Source organism: Melospiza georgiana, chromosome 20 (assembly GCF_028018845.1).
Source record: "Melospiza georgiana isolate bMelGeo1 chromosome 20, bMelGeo1.pri, whole genome shotgun sequence".
NCBI classification, from domain to species: Eukaryota; Metazoa; Chordata; class Aves; order Passeriformes; family Passerellidae; genus Melospiza; species Melospiza georgiana.
This window is the reverse complement of record NC_080449.1, coordinates 10,540,469-10,554,929: the sequence shown is the minus strand read 5'-3', so window position 1 is coordinate 10,554,929 and position 14,461 is coordinate 10,540,469. Positions and strand designations below refer to the sequence as shown.

General features: G+C 53.3%; 1 protein-coding gene across 2 annotated transcripts in view; it reads left to right on the top strand.

Annotated features, from left to right (window-relative positions):
• Positions 1–14,461, top strand: part of GPSM1 (G protein signaling modulator 1) — a 65,895-nt gene that overhangs the window by 40,946 nt on the left and 10,488 nt on the right. Inside the window, exons 10-11 of one of the 2 annotated variants that reach the window (XM_058038414.1) lie at positions 861–931; positions 3,291–3,455. In XM_058038414.1, coding sequence (XP_057894397.1) covers positions 861–931; positions 3,291–3,455 — 236 coding nt within the window. Of the gene's footprint in view, positions 1–860; positions 932–3,284; positions 3,456–14,461 lie in introns of both variants that reach the window. The other variant, XM_058038413.1, reaches the window with a different exon arrangement.

Below are 14,461 nucleotides of genomic sequence, written 5' to 3'. Positions count from 1 at the left end.
GGAGCCCTGGCTGAGCTGGGTGTGCTGGTGGAGGAATCCCTGGAGCCTTTTTCCGTTTAATTCCCATGCTGTGCTTTCAGCCAGCCTTGATTGGTGAATTTTGTGCTTTTTCTCGGTTATGTTTGCCCAGTGAGCAGCTCTGGGGCCATTTGGTGCTTCCTGGCTGTTTGTCAGCAGGGCAGGAGCAGCTGGAAGGAGCTTGAAGGGAAACTGGAGGTAAAGAGGGTTTGGAAACCAGGAGTAGTGACCTGTGTTTCACCCACTCTGTTGTTGTTGGAATCAAACATCAAAATCTTATGAAATCTCAAATAAGTACCATAAATCCTGCCAAGTTTTGATTCCTCTTTCAGGTTCAAGGCAAGATTTTGTTCCCCTTAAGGCTGGGCCTATGATAGAACACATTTGCTCCTTCACTTAGTTTTGCAGCCTCTGTGACTGCAGAGAAAAGCTCAAAGTTGAGTCCCAGAAACATTCTTTCAGCTATAAACATGATGATAAAGCAGAAAATCCACAGATGTATTAAATTGCCTCTTTGTTATGATTTTTCCCAATGCCAGTCCCATGGCTGTTGTGGTTTAGGGTGAGGTTTGTAACTCCTGAATTGCAGAGACCTTGTCTGAGATCAGGGTCCTGGTGTGACCTGGCTGCAGCTCAGTGGCCAAAGCCTCACACTGCCCTGTGACAGAGCTTTAAAACACCCAAAACAAAAGGGAAAAAAACCCAAATTTTACTCTCAAGGCCAGCACAGCTGCATCATCCCACCCCTTTGACTTTTAGCTAACCAGAGCTGGTTTGGGTTCCTTCTGTGTGACATTTGTGTGTTGGTGACACCGCCCTGATGTGAGAGTGTTGTTTTGCAGGAGCCAGGCCAAAGAGACTCCAGAGGAACAGCATGGACAGCCTAGACCTCCTCAAGTTCCCTTCTGAAAAGGTAAGCAGAGATGTCTGGCCTCAGAGATTGTTCACTGGGAATCTGTGCACAGATTCCAATTGGTTTGTTGTTGCCTGGCTTCATTTGCAGGGAAATATGCAATTAGCAGATATCACTGGAGTCAATGGGATTAACCAAAGAGGGTTTCTGGAGAGCTTGGAGGGGAGGAACAGCTGGTCTGACTCAAAAGGCACTTAACACTCAAAGCTGGAAAGTCACTTCTGGGCTTTTTTTGCAAAAGCAGCCCTTGATTGGAAGGATCATGGTGAGCAGCTTAGCCCTGAGTGGCTGCCAGTGCCTGTCACCCCATGGAGGGACACGGGGGGCACACAGGGGACATGGAGCACTGCAGGAGCACAGGGTTTGTCCCAGGGTTTGTCCCAGGGGTTGCTCTGCTCCTGGGAATGTCAGATCTGAGCAGATCAGAGTTTCCTCTGTGTCCCAGGGCTGCTCCTGCAGCAGCTGGAGGCTCTGAGCCCTTCCAGCCCCAGGGATCATTTCAGCCTCTCAGGAGATGCTGCTGCTGCTGCCCAGGGCTCAGCCTGTCCCTTCCAGAGGGATGGCCAGGCCTGCAGCCACGCTGCTTTTTGGGGATGTTTCTGGCACAAATCATCCCCATTCACCCAGTGCTTTCCAGGCACAGCATTTCCAGAGCTGTCACAGAGAGGAAAAGCTCACCCAAGCTGCAGGTGGGAACAGACAGTCAATGGGATAAAACCCCAGGCTTTATCATTTAGGTACCTAGACCTAAATGGTACCTAAACCATTTAGGTACCTAAAAATCCCAGCAAACACTGGGAAGGCCAGGCAAAAGCTCCCCCCTGAATGAACTCTCTTTGGAAAATAGATTCCAAATGTCCTGATGTGTTTTGATCAATTCTCCCCTTGGCCATTTTGGCTTTTGCCGCTCTCACCAGCGTGACTCCATCTCTGGGTGCCGATGGCAGGGACAGCAGTGCCCAAGGTCAGGGACATTGGCTGGTGTCCCCATGGAGCAGCAGAGCCCTGGGGGCTGCCCAGGGGCTGGGCTGTGTGTGACAGGCTGTAAATGCTGGATAACACTCAATAGCTCAGGCAGGGGCAGGGGTTTCAGGGTTCTGTGGGAGGATGGAGCACGCAGGAGCTGTGGGGTCAGTGTGAGCTCTCCTGCTCCCTGCAGTGTCCTGGGCAGGCTGTGAGGTCACCTCTCCCTCAGAGGGCTCTGGGTGCAGTTGCTGTGCTCTGTGCCCCTGGGTACAGCCCTGGGAGAGCTCCTGGGCTTTGTGCTGTGCTGGGAGCGAGGAGGAGCAAGGAGTGAACCCATGGACTGAACCCTGAGCTCTCCAGCATCCTCTGGGGGTTGTCTCTGCAGAAATGCCTTCTCTTTCTCCTCTGCCAGAGCCTTCAAAGCCAGCAGAGCCCCCTGGTACCCCACTGCCAGGAGCCCCTGCCCAGTGCCCCTCTCAGGGCTGGGGCACAGGAACCCACCCTGGTTCTGAGCTCCAGCACGCTGCAGGACACTGCTCACCCTGCTCCCTCCAGTGTGTCTCTCACTCCTGCATTTCATCTCCTCTGCTTTTGTCTCCCAGCCTCTTGTTTATTCCTTTGTGTACCAGACTAAAATCTCTTTCTCACCCTCTGGGTTTCACCCTGGAGGTGCCCACGTGCTGCAATTGAGTCATCTCTCCTGCTGTCATGCACTGAGCACTGGGAGGGCTCCAGCCAAGGCACTGCAAGGCACTCTCCAGCTCTGATTTCTATTCCTGTGGCTGCTTTTTAAGTTATGGACACTGGCCTGGCTGTGCTGGTGCCATCAACATGGCAGTGAATCTCTCCTTCCTTCTCACTGTTCCTGTTTGGGATCTGTGTCACCTGTGTTTCTCCACACCTGGGGTGTCAATCCTGTGTTCCAATCCTGTGTTTCAGTCCTGTGTTTCCATCCTGTGTTTCTATCCTGTACTTCAATCCTGTGTTTCCATCCTGTATTTCAATACTGTGTTCCAATCCTGTACTTCTGTACTTCGTCCTGTACTTCATTCCTGTGTTTTCATCCTGTGTTTCAATCCTGTATTTCCATCCTGTTCGATCTTCCATCCATTTCGATCTTCTATTCCAATCCTGTATTTCAATCCTATGTTCCAGTCCTGTGTCCCAATCCTGTATTTCCATCCTGTGTTTCGATCTTCTATTCCAATCCTGTGTTTCCATTCTGTGTTTCCATCCTGTGTTTCCATGCTGTGTTTCAGTGTCAGTGGGATCCCTGAGCCCCAGCCCCACGTTAGCTGTGCTCCTGTGCCTCTCCTGCCCTGTGGGTAGATCTCCCCCAGACCCTGAGGCAGGCCTTGCTGCAGTGACTGTCTCTTGCTTTCCCAAGGAGCAGAATGGGGACAGCCACCACGTGGGAGAGCTGAAGATCTCAGGGCAGGAGTTCCTGTCGCTGCCTGCCAGGACGAGGAGGCACCGGGAGCACCAGGCCAGCTCGGAGAGGAGAGCCCAGGGACCCCCCCTGGATGCTGGGGAGCTCAGGGGCCAGGTGCCACAGTCGGTAGGAAGATGATTTTAATCTCCAGTGGGATGGTTTTAATCTCCAGTGCTGATCTGGGAATTCCTCATCTTTGTTTTACCTCATTTCCAGCCGGGTGTGGGGGTGGCAGGGGGGATTTCTGGCTGGAAAGGAGATTCTGTAGCTGTGCTCTGTTTGTTGGCTCTGGGGGCACCTATGGGCAAATCCTCTTGTGTTTTTGAGCCTCAGCATCACTGTCCCTTTAGCAGAGCAGTGGAACCAGTCTCCATCACAAGCTGAGTCTCTGTGGTGACATTTAAACCTTCTCTGGAGGGACAGGAGCCTGGAGCTGGGCTTAGCTGAGTTCAGGATTGTCAGGATGTGATGCCTTGAATTCCAGAACAGCACAGCAGTTTGGGTGCTTTGTGGAGCATGAATTGATCAGCTCCTGGGGCTCATGAGTGGGATTGGTGCCTTCACAAAGCAGAGCCCTTCCCAGATCTCTGGCACACAACCACAAGTGCTGCTTTGCTGGTTGCCTCTGCCAAATGTGGGACTGTAGAAGTTGTACCTCATGTTCTGATCACACTGATGATCAATGTGCAGAGTGGTCTCTTGGGATTCATCAGAAATGGTAGAAATCATCATCCAGGAGTTTTTCCTTGGGAGCAGCTCAGATGGAGCTCATTTCCTCAGGAGCTGCCCTGGTGATTTCCATGTTCTGCTCCTGTGTTGGAGCTCTGATCAGTCTGTGCTTGTCTCCCATGGTGAGGATCCATGTCCTGGGCAGCTCCCCAGATGCCTTTGTGCTGTTTCAACCTGACAGTTCTGCTGGCTTTGGTTGATGTTTGTGGTGACACATGGCAAACACAAATACCAGGGAGCTTCCCTGCAGCTGTGCTGGGTTTGTCCCAGCCCTGGAGGCACAGCTCACTCCCACAGTGAGAGATGGCACCTTCCTTGGGGCTTGGAGGGGTTGGAACTCAGGGATCTCAGGTGGGAAAGCCCCACACCCTCAGCTTGTTGCCAGGAGAGATGAATGATGAATGATCAGTGATCTCATGGGTGCTGGGAATATTCAGGTTTTTGCTTTACCCTGGGTCTCTAACACACTGTCACAGTTCTGTGATCATGCAGAGATTCCAGATGGAGGAAATCCAAGCCAGAAAAGATAGGCCCAGTTTTGTTAGTTGTTTTTTTTTTCTTGGCATTTAAGAAAAAGAGAAATTAAATATTTTCATGCTGGCTAAGAAAGAGTCAGAGCTGCAGAGCTTGGGGATGCTTGAAGGGAATTCTGGCTCTGAGTCCTTTGTTCCTCAGCTGTGGATCATGGGGAGAACACATCCTGCTGTACCTGTGTGCATGAGTGTGTGGACACATCCTTTTTTTACCACAGACATTCCTGACTTTCAGTTCTCTGGCCACTGGAGACCCAATTTTTACACTAACTGGGGTGTTTAAAATTTTTTTAGACTTCTCTGAGCTCATTCTTGGTTCCCAACAGTGCTCATGGAAATGGTCTGCTGGGATAAACATTTCCTGCAGCTCACAGGTGCAAACATGATCAGTGAGAAGGAAAACAAAGCTCATCTGAGCCAGAGAGGAGCCAGCAGCATGGGGGCACACAAGGCAACACAAAGAGAGAGAAAAACCACTTCTGCCAGAAATAGCCCTGTATTTTTAACTCAGACATTCAGGCAGAGCCCAAACAGGAGCCACACTCCATCAGGAGCTGGGGAGGGCATTCCTGAGGAGTGGGGCTGGGGCTCCATGGGCTGGGGCTGGAAATGGCCCTGTGGGGCTTTGGGGACCCCTTGGCAGCACTTGTGGGGTTTGAGAGAGGCCAGAGGGCTCTGGGGTGGCTCTGGGGTCACTTCAGGGCAGCTTTGCTGTGCTGCAGCTCCCAGCTTGGCCAGGCTGACTCTGCAGCACGGCCCAGACCTCAGGGTGTTCAAAGCCAGCCTTGTCCTGTGGGTTTGCCATGAGCAAAGCAACCCCTCTGTGCTCTGCTGTCACTGTTGGAAAGCTGCAGTTCCATCCATGGGAGCCTTTGCAGTCAGAGGGAGCAAACCCTACCCCAGAGGCAGAGAAGCTTTTCCTGGTCAGACAGCAAGTCCCTCAAATTCCTCATTTTGCAAGGAAAAAAGCAAAAATTCTCTTTAATCCATTGGTAAACTGTGAGTCCTCAGTTAGAGGTGATCTCTGCAGCTTGATCTGAGGCTTTTTGGGGTGCCACAATCCCTGCTGTCCATGGCAGAGGGAAAGCTGTGAGCAGGGAAAAAAATGAACCCAGGTCCAGCAGTGTGACCTCTGGGTCAGCCCTGAGCTCCATCCCAGGGCAGATCCAGCTCTGAGCTCCATCCAGGAACAGATCCAGCCCTGAGCTCCATCCCAGGGCAGATCCAGCCCTGAGCTCCATCCCAGGGCAGATCCAGCTCTGAGCTCCATCCCAGGGCAGATCCAGCTCTGAGCTCCATCCCAGGGCAGATCCAGCCCTGAGCTCCATCCCAGGGCAGATCCAGCCCTGAGCTCCATCCAAGGTCACATCCAAGGGCAGATCCAGCTCTGAGCTCCATCCAAGGGCAGATCCAGCCCTGAGCTCCATCCCAGGGCAGATCCAGCTCTGAGCTCCATCCAAGGGCAGATCCAGCCCTGAGCTCCATCCCAGGGCAGATCCAGCCCTGAGCTCCATCCCAGGGCACATCCCAGGGCACATCCAGCCCTGAGCTCCATCCCAGGGCAGATGCAGCCTGGGGAGGTGCTGGGGATGAGGTGCCTCACTCAGAGCCCCTGCACTGACGCCCATCCATCCCCTGCCTGTGGTTTGCCTCCCTCTCCTCCCCCTGGTGTGCTGGGGCGATGCTGCTCTCCTGCCTCCCCCGGGGAGGCTCCAGGCCGTGCTGATGGCTGTGCAGTCGTTGGAGCTGGCATGGTAGGAGCCCTGGTGGCTGTCATTAGCGCTGGTGATGATGCTGCTGCTAATTACCGAGTGCTGGGAAACTCCCCTTGGGAGGAGGCGGAGGGGAGGCAGAGCAGGGCATGGAGAGGAGCCTGTCCCTGCTGGCAGCTCCGTGGGGCCTGAGGAGGGCTCAGCCTGCAGCAGAGGCCGTGGGGATGCTGGCATGGATGGGAGCAGCCATGGCCCAGCTGCTGGGGAAGGTAGGAGAGCGAGCAGGGCCCCTGTGTGCCCGTGCTCACGGGGCTCTGAGGACTGGGGAAGAGATGAGGATCTGACTCCGTGTTTCAGAAGGCTTGATTTATTATTTTATGATATATATTACATCAAAACTATACTGAAAGAATAGAAGAAAGGATTTCATCAGAAGGCTAGCTAAGAATAGAATAGGAAGGAATGATAACAAGCCAGCTGACTGTGATTGGCCATTAATTAGAAAAAACCAACATGGGCCAATCCCAGATGCACCTGTTGCATTCCACAGCAGCAGATAATCATTGTTTACATTTTGTTCCTGAGGCCTCTCAGCTTCTCAGGAGGAAAGGATTTTCCATAAAAGATGTCTGTGACATCCCTGGGGCAGACAGGGCCTTCCTTACCCTGCCCAGAGTGGAGATTTCCCAGCCGTGGCTGGTGGCACTTGCAGGAGAAGGACCAGCCCTGCAGGGTGTGGGGATGAGCAAGGACAGGTCCTGTTCACCAGGAGGTGTGCAGCTCTCCTGGAGATGCTCTGAGTGCCCTGAGGAGGATTTGCTGTGGGAGAGGATGATGAGGGTGAGGTGCTTTTGGTCACATTTCTGCTCTGGTGCAGCAGAAGTGGCTGCATTAAAGCTCTGTCCCTGCAGCTGTGGGCAGCCAGATCCAAATCCCTCCCTGGCACTCGTGCAGTGCACACCTTTCTGAGCTTCCTCTCTTTTAAAAGGAACATCAAAGCAGGGGGTTTGTACTACATGAAACTTGCAGACATCAAAGGCTTGCTCATAAATTCAACCCCTCTCTCCACTGTGCTGAAGGTCAGGATGCTCCAGCTTGGCTTTGACTCGGTAGCAGATGTGTTTTGGGGGGTTATTAGAAGGTTGCTGGAAGGATGGGATTTTTCTAACACTTCAGAAATATCACCCTCACCCTCCTCTGTGCAGAATGAGAGGGCCCATGGAGGGAAGGGGCTGTGTGTTCTGGAAAAGACTTCCTGGGACCTGCCCCAGTTCTGGGCCTGTGTTTGAGGTCAATGGGACTAAACCAATTTATTGTGCCAAGGTCCAACAGCTGCAGCAAAAGCCACGGAGCAAGGTAAGGATCAAACCCACCCCTGCCTGTATCTGTGCTCTGGAAATCCCTGATCCCCAGGACATTGCAGGGAGTGACTCCTCACCCTGCAGAGCTGTCCCCAGCCTGTCCTCAGCCAGGCCCATTTACAGGCAGGGAAAGAGGAGCTGTGTGTGCCTGCAGTGATGACTTGCAGGGATGGCTGCTGATGTGTTTAGACACTGAACGATTTTCAAGCTCTCTGCATCTCCAAACATTCCCTGGGACAAATGTTTTTATAAGGCCTTTTTTATGATGACAGTGAGAGGCAGCCATAAAAGAAAGGAATTTTTTGTAGGTCATGCATCCCCACCCCAGAGGCAGGCTGCCAGAGTTGTTTTGGTGGTTTTCTGCCTCAGGATTTACTGGGGGGATGTTGGTTGCAGGGTGCTCGTGGTTGATGCTCTGAGGGTCAGCCTTGGTGGTTTTCTGTCCCAGGATTTATTGGGGGATTGTTGGTTGCAGGATGCTCATGGTTGATGTGCTGAGGGTCAGCCTTGGTGGTTTTCTGCCTCAGGATTTATTGGGGGGATGTTGGTTGCAGGATGCTCATGGTTGATGTGCTGAGGGTCAGCCCTGAGGGTTTTCTGCCTCAGGATTTATTGGGGGGATGTTGGTTGCAGGATGCTCATGGTTGATGCTCTGAGGGTCAGCCCTGAGGGTTTTCTGTCCCAGGATTTATTGGGGGATTGTTGGTTGCAGGGTGCTCCTGGTTGACCCTGTGAGGGTCAGTGGCAGGGAGCAGATCTGGAGGGTTCTGCCTGTCCCTGCTGAATCAGGGCCTGTCCAGGCAGCTCTTGGCTGTCAGGTGTCCCCATCCCTCCCTGTGACTTCACTGGGAGCTGCAGAATGGGCTGGGTGTGTGCAGGGATGTGTCAGCCTTGGGGGATGCTCATTTCCCTCCTTTCCCTGGTTGCCTTGTGCCGTTTGAGGGGAGATTGGCACTTCCCCAATTCCCTCTGGAGCAGGGATGTGGGGTTTGCAGCTTCCACTGCACCCTCCCTGTTTGCACACCAGCCTGGTCCTGCTCCATCTCTGTGTGTGAATGCCAGAGCACAGGGGCAGTGCAGATCACACCCTCCCTCACCCACACCTCACTCTGCTCAGCTGCAGGGCTGTAATTACACCACCAGTGCTGGTCAGGCTCTGTGCTGTGAACGTGCTCTGAGAGGAAGGGAGAAGCCAGAGCCAGGCAGAGAGGAGAGGCAGCTGCTGCTGAATTTAGGGCTGTTCCTATGACACCTGGAGGCTGCTGTGCTGGTGTCAGTCCTCTTGGAAGTGAGCAGGTAAACACAGAGCCTTGTTCTCAGAGGGCTTTATCTGCCTGCTCAGTGCTGGGACCTTCCAAAGCGCTCGGGGCAGGGAGGCTGTGCTGGTTCCTGGATGTGCAGGAAAACCTGGAGAGCTCCAGCCTGACAGGTATGGGGAGGCTCTGCCAGGGATTTGGGCTCCTGGAGAAGCAGTCAGGGCCGGCTCCCCAGAGTCAGCTCAGATTGTCTGAGCTGTCCTTCTCTCTGAGTCTCTCTGTTGAGCTGTGGGGTTCTCTCATCTCCTGTTCTCTGCCTCAGGTGGGCTCCTTGCACAAGCCAGGAGAGGTGTGAGAGCTGCTTCTCCAAAGCTGGAGCTGCAGCACAGCCAAGGCTCTCAGGAGCTCTGCAGAGCCCTGACAGTCATTCTTCTGTGGGACTTTGGTCATGGGAGGCAGGGAAATAAATGGAAAAGCTCTGCAAAAAGTGGCTGCAGGAGAAGGTGGGGGGAGGCAGCAGCGTTTTCTGGCTTCTGCTGCATTCGTTGCCTCAGAGGCAAATTATCAGTTTCTTCCTTGAATATGAACAGCTGCCAGGTAATGAATTCCCCCTCTCTGTTTTATAATGGCATTAAAATTGGGATTTGCCTTAGTTTTCTCTGTAATTATCCAATGAGCCTGTGTGAGTGAGAGGGAGGCAGGGCAGAGCTGGCTCTGCTGCAGGCGAGTGTCGTGCCTGGGGGATGGAGCTGGGGAATGGCCCTTCCTGAGGGGCAGATCCAGGGTTTGAATTCCAGGGATTGAATTTGGGAATGACCCTTCCTGAGGGGCAGATCCAAGGGATTGAATTTGGGAATGGCCCTTCCTGAGGGGCAGATCCAAAGGATTGAGTTTAGGGATGACCCTTCCTGAGGGGCAGATCCAGGGTTTGAATTGAGGAATGACCCTTCCTGAGGGTCTGGGTATTTCTCTGGTTGAGCATCAGGGACTTCATATTCCATCCTTAACTGGCTCCATGTGAGGCCAGCTCTGGGGCTAGAAAAATGGGAGTAAAAGCCTCCTACAGAAGGAATCTGTGCTAGGAAGGAGGTGAAAGCTGAGCTGGCTGTCCAGGGCCACCCAGCAGACTCGTGTTGGAGGTCTGAAGGTCAATGAGCAGGCTGGAGGAGACAAGCCAAGCTCCCCAAAGCCATCCTTGACTCACTGTAACTGAGTTTGCAGTTATTGGCACTTTGAAACCCTAATTGAGGTCTGCTTTCCTCCTTGCACAGCCTTTTCTCCCGGCAAACTGTCAGCCATCAGATGGGATGAGACAGTAACAGAGATGTTACACTCACCATTTCCTAGAAACTGTCACTTTAAAGGGAACAGCACAGGGAAAAAAAGGATGAATTGAAGCCAAACCCAGAGAGATAAGCCTCCAAATGTTTGATTTCCCTCAAAATCGGGAACCTTTCATTCCTTTCTTGGGTCTATGCTGTGCCTGGGGCACCTTGTACCTTCACACTTCTGGCCTCTGGCATTTATTGAACTTCACGTGGCAGAAGAGCTTAAAAAATATCATAGCCCAGGTTGTCTTTGGATGCAAATCAGCCTAATTGGGCTTAAATCCCTGGAGCTGGGGTGACAGCAGATGACGAGGGGGGCTCTGGTGACTCGGGGCTGTGTTTGATTTCCTTGCACAGCCATCCCTGAGCTCCCAGCTGTATGGATGGATCCAGCAGGTCCCTGTGCTGGAAGGGCTCCTGGTCTGGCTGTGCTTGCTGGGGCTGCCTAAAGAATCCTTTTTGTACCAACAACTTGTGTTTCTCTTTCTGTAAATTCAGTTGAAACCCAGGAAATGCTGCTGCTGTTACATTTCTGGGTTTCGCTGGAGGACAGAGCTGCACAACCAGACCAGCTCTGTCTGAGCCTTATCTTTGACTGTGGCTGTTTCAGCTGCTGAGCAGTGGAGGCTGCCCCAGAGGACACAAGCACAGCACAGCCTTGGGGCAGGTTTGGGTTTTTTCTGTTATTGCCCAGTTTTGGGGAGGGCACATCGGCCCCAGGGAGCAGCCAGTGGGGCACCCTGCCCAGAGCCACCCTGCTGCCTTCCCTGGCACGGGCAGCTCCATCCCTGCAGCCTGTGGGCAGGCAGGAGGGCTCCAGGAGGCAGTGACCCCCTCAGGGGACAGGCTGTTCCTTAAATCAATGTTTTAGGAAGGATCCTGTCCCATCCATGCAATACTCTCCTCTGGATTTAGGGTGGTTTTGGGGTGAGCAGAGGCTTTGGGGTCTCTCTGAGCTGTCCTTGCCTCTGTACTTGGGCAGGGTGCAGGAAACTGAGGCTGAGGGTCCTGCATGGCTGCAGGAGGAGGAAGGGAATCCATAAATCACAGGAGGGTTATGGGGCTGTTTCTTGGAGCTCTCCTGATAAAACCTGCAGTGACAGCAGGGAGATTCCCCTGCCCCCAGGTGAGGGGGGCAGAATTGGAGGTGCAGGCAGCAATTCCCAGCTGGACAGAAGCTGTCCCTGGACAGGTGGACAGAAGGTGTCCCTGGACAGAAAGTGTCCCTGGACAGAAGCTGTCCCTGGTTTGGGCTCTGGCTGCAGGCTGGGCACAGCCTGTGTAAGTTAACGTGGCCTCTGCTCACACCTCACCTTCAGCATCCACATGTTCCATTAGCTGTGCTATTTTTAAGCCTCCCTAGGCAGTTAACACCAATTAATCTAAAAAAGCCCAAAGAATGGTTTTTCAGAGCCCCTGGCTCCTTCCCCTTCCCCAGGAGCCCAGAGAGGGCTCTGAGTGCAGGGCTGGCTGGAGAGGCTCCCTGGGGAGATGTGCAATGAGAGCAGGGCCCCAAACCATCCCTTGGATCCAACTTTTCCAGCCTGGACGGTGCTGTTTGTGCCCTGGGGAAGTTGCAGCTCCCTGCAGTGCTCAGTGCAGGGCAGTCAGTGCAGCATCTCCTGTCTGGGAGCCAGCAGAGCCAGGCTCTGTCCTGGGTGCAGGAGGTGCCACTCCCTGGGACCTGCAGGAAAGTCCCAGCAGGATTTCTTGCCTGTGTCTAAAGCTTGAATCCCAGTGTTCGCTGGAGCAAACCCCAGGCAGGGTGCAGCTCCATCCTGCCCTTGGCAGCAGCAGGTCCCAGAGCAGGAGATGCTTTTGCCTGATAGGAGAAGCTGCTCCTGCCTTTGCATGTGATTTTTGCCTTGCCTGTTTCAACTCTCCTGAGCAGGTCAGACAGAGCGTGGCTGCAGTGGCAAACCCACAGGCAGCAGCCCCAGCAGGGCCAGGATTTCGTGTTTTGTGGGGTTGCCTTGCACAACAAAGCCTTGATCTGGAACGCGGCCTGCAGGCGTTTCAGGGCTGGGAGTAAATAATAATTAACATCTGGGTGTGTGCTGAGCAGGGCTGTTTGTGTGCAGGCTGGATGTGTTATGGGTGTGCACAGCTCCACTTCCCCCATCCCCACCAGCCCAAGGAAGGTGCTGCATCTGCTCAGCTCCCTCTGAAAACCTCGCTGTGCTCAGAGCAAGTAGGTGTCTGAATAAAAGTCTGATTGAAGGAAGCAGCACGGTTTTGGCAATCCAGAGACGAGCAGGCTTTTTGTGCAGAGCGTTTTCAAAGCAAACTGTCAGAGGTTCCAATGTGAGGTGCAGGGAGAGCAGCTGGAGCATGGGTTGTCTCCATCACCAAAGAGGAGCTCAGCTGCCCTGCTCCGTGGGGCTTGGAGTGGGGAGCTGGATAGAGAAAGTGCTCTATATATTAACCTTGTGCTAATTAAGCAGCAATATGGGTTATACCCTTTCAAGCAATGGAGTTATTTCAGTTTAGTAAATTAGTGCTGCTCAGCTGAGACTGCCTGGCTGAGCATGGTCCTGGATCCCCCCTCTCCAATGCAGGGTCAGTCACTGCAGTGAGCTTAGCCCAAACCCTGTGTTTTACTGCTTTGGGTGTGTGCTGGTGTGCACAGCCAGGTACCACAGCCCTGGTGAGAGCTACACCCCAAAAACTTTCTGCTTGTTGTCATCCACCTCCAGCCTGAGCTGTTCCAAGCAGTAGCTCAGGTTCACTCCCAGTTTGGGTGTTTAAGGGATCCCCCAGGTTTCTGATGGGCCATTCTGACCTCTCTGGCCACTCATCTTCTCCAGGGACTGACCTGGAGTGAGAATGCTCCTACCTGGTGTCCCTGGTTAGTAAAACAAGCTCCGGATGCTAAATCCAGGCTGGTGTGTTGGTGTTAAATAGTGCCAGGGAAACCCAGCCTGGCGTAAATGCTGTCAAAATCCGTGTGGAAAAGTTGCTACATTAACTGCAGAGGATTGTTTGAATAGACAGAAGAGAAACCAGGAGTAATTCCCCCTGGTCTCAGCAGTGAGGGCTGGACTGCCCTGTGATCTCAGAACAGGTTGTTGTGTAGCTGAGGAAAAAGAGTAAATCCCATTTGAGTGTGGCTGTGGCACAAAGTGGCCCAGTCTGGTCCCGGTGGCTCCCAGACAGAGCAGAGGTGTCAGAGACAGCCCGGGGCTCCCTGCAAGTGCCATCAGCAGTGGCACTGTCACTGCAGCGGGCACAGCCCTGTGCTCCAGCTGGGCACCGTCCCCTGGTCAGCCCTGACTGCGTTTCGGAAGGAGGCAGCGTGGGTGAGTTATTTTGATTTTGTTTGGAACAATAAAACCCGAGTTATTTGAAATCCTCTAACAACAGAACCAGCTTTTAGCACCGGCGTTTATAGGGATGAGTGGGCGAGTTGTTTAAAGGGAAAAAAAATCTTTGAAAAGTGTCCAAGTGAGGGTGATAATTTCATGCTCCGAGGGAGGCGTGTGCAGGTCCTGGGGCTGGGCAGGGTGTGGATGGGCTGTGCCCAGCTCGGTGCAGGGCACACGTGTGCCCAGGGCACGCTCAGCCCCTGAGCTGCAGCCTGCCGTGGTAGGTGGTGTCTCTGCAGATCACAGATGTCTCGCTCGTTATTCTTTGCTGCATCCTAAACTCACAGGGAAAATGTCATTTCCTCATGTTGTTCCAAGCACCTCTCCCCCTCTGTTATCCCCATTTTCTGCCTTTCCCCCTGTTCCAGCTGCAGATTCCCCTTTCAGAGCTCTCCAAAGGCGGCTCAGCTCTTCAGATCAGGGGCAGGATCCCCATCCTGGTTCATTCTCCTGTTGCCCTCTCTGTCCATGGATCCCTGATCTCAGTCCCAGTGGGAACAGGGCTGCAGCTCCAGCTCTGAGCTCACAGGAGCTGTGGCTGTGCCCTGCCCTCCTTCACCTTTCTCTTGCTCTTCATTCAGGGCCAGGTACCAAGCTGGGCATCCTGATCTCAGGTCCTGCACAGTTTCCATCTTTCTCTGGAAAATACTGGGTGGCTCCTGGAAATGAATTTACTGCTGTGGAACAGCATGGGCAGTTCCCCAAAGCTATTCAGGTTAAAGTGATTTCCTACTTTTGTAGTGCAAAATGAGAATGAAGGACAAGAGTGGACAGAGAGGCATGTGTGCCAGTAGGGCTCTGTCCCCATTTTTCCCCTTTGGAAATGTGATTTTCTTCCCAGTGCCCCA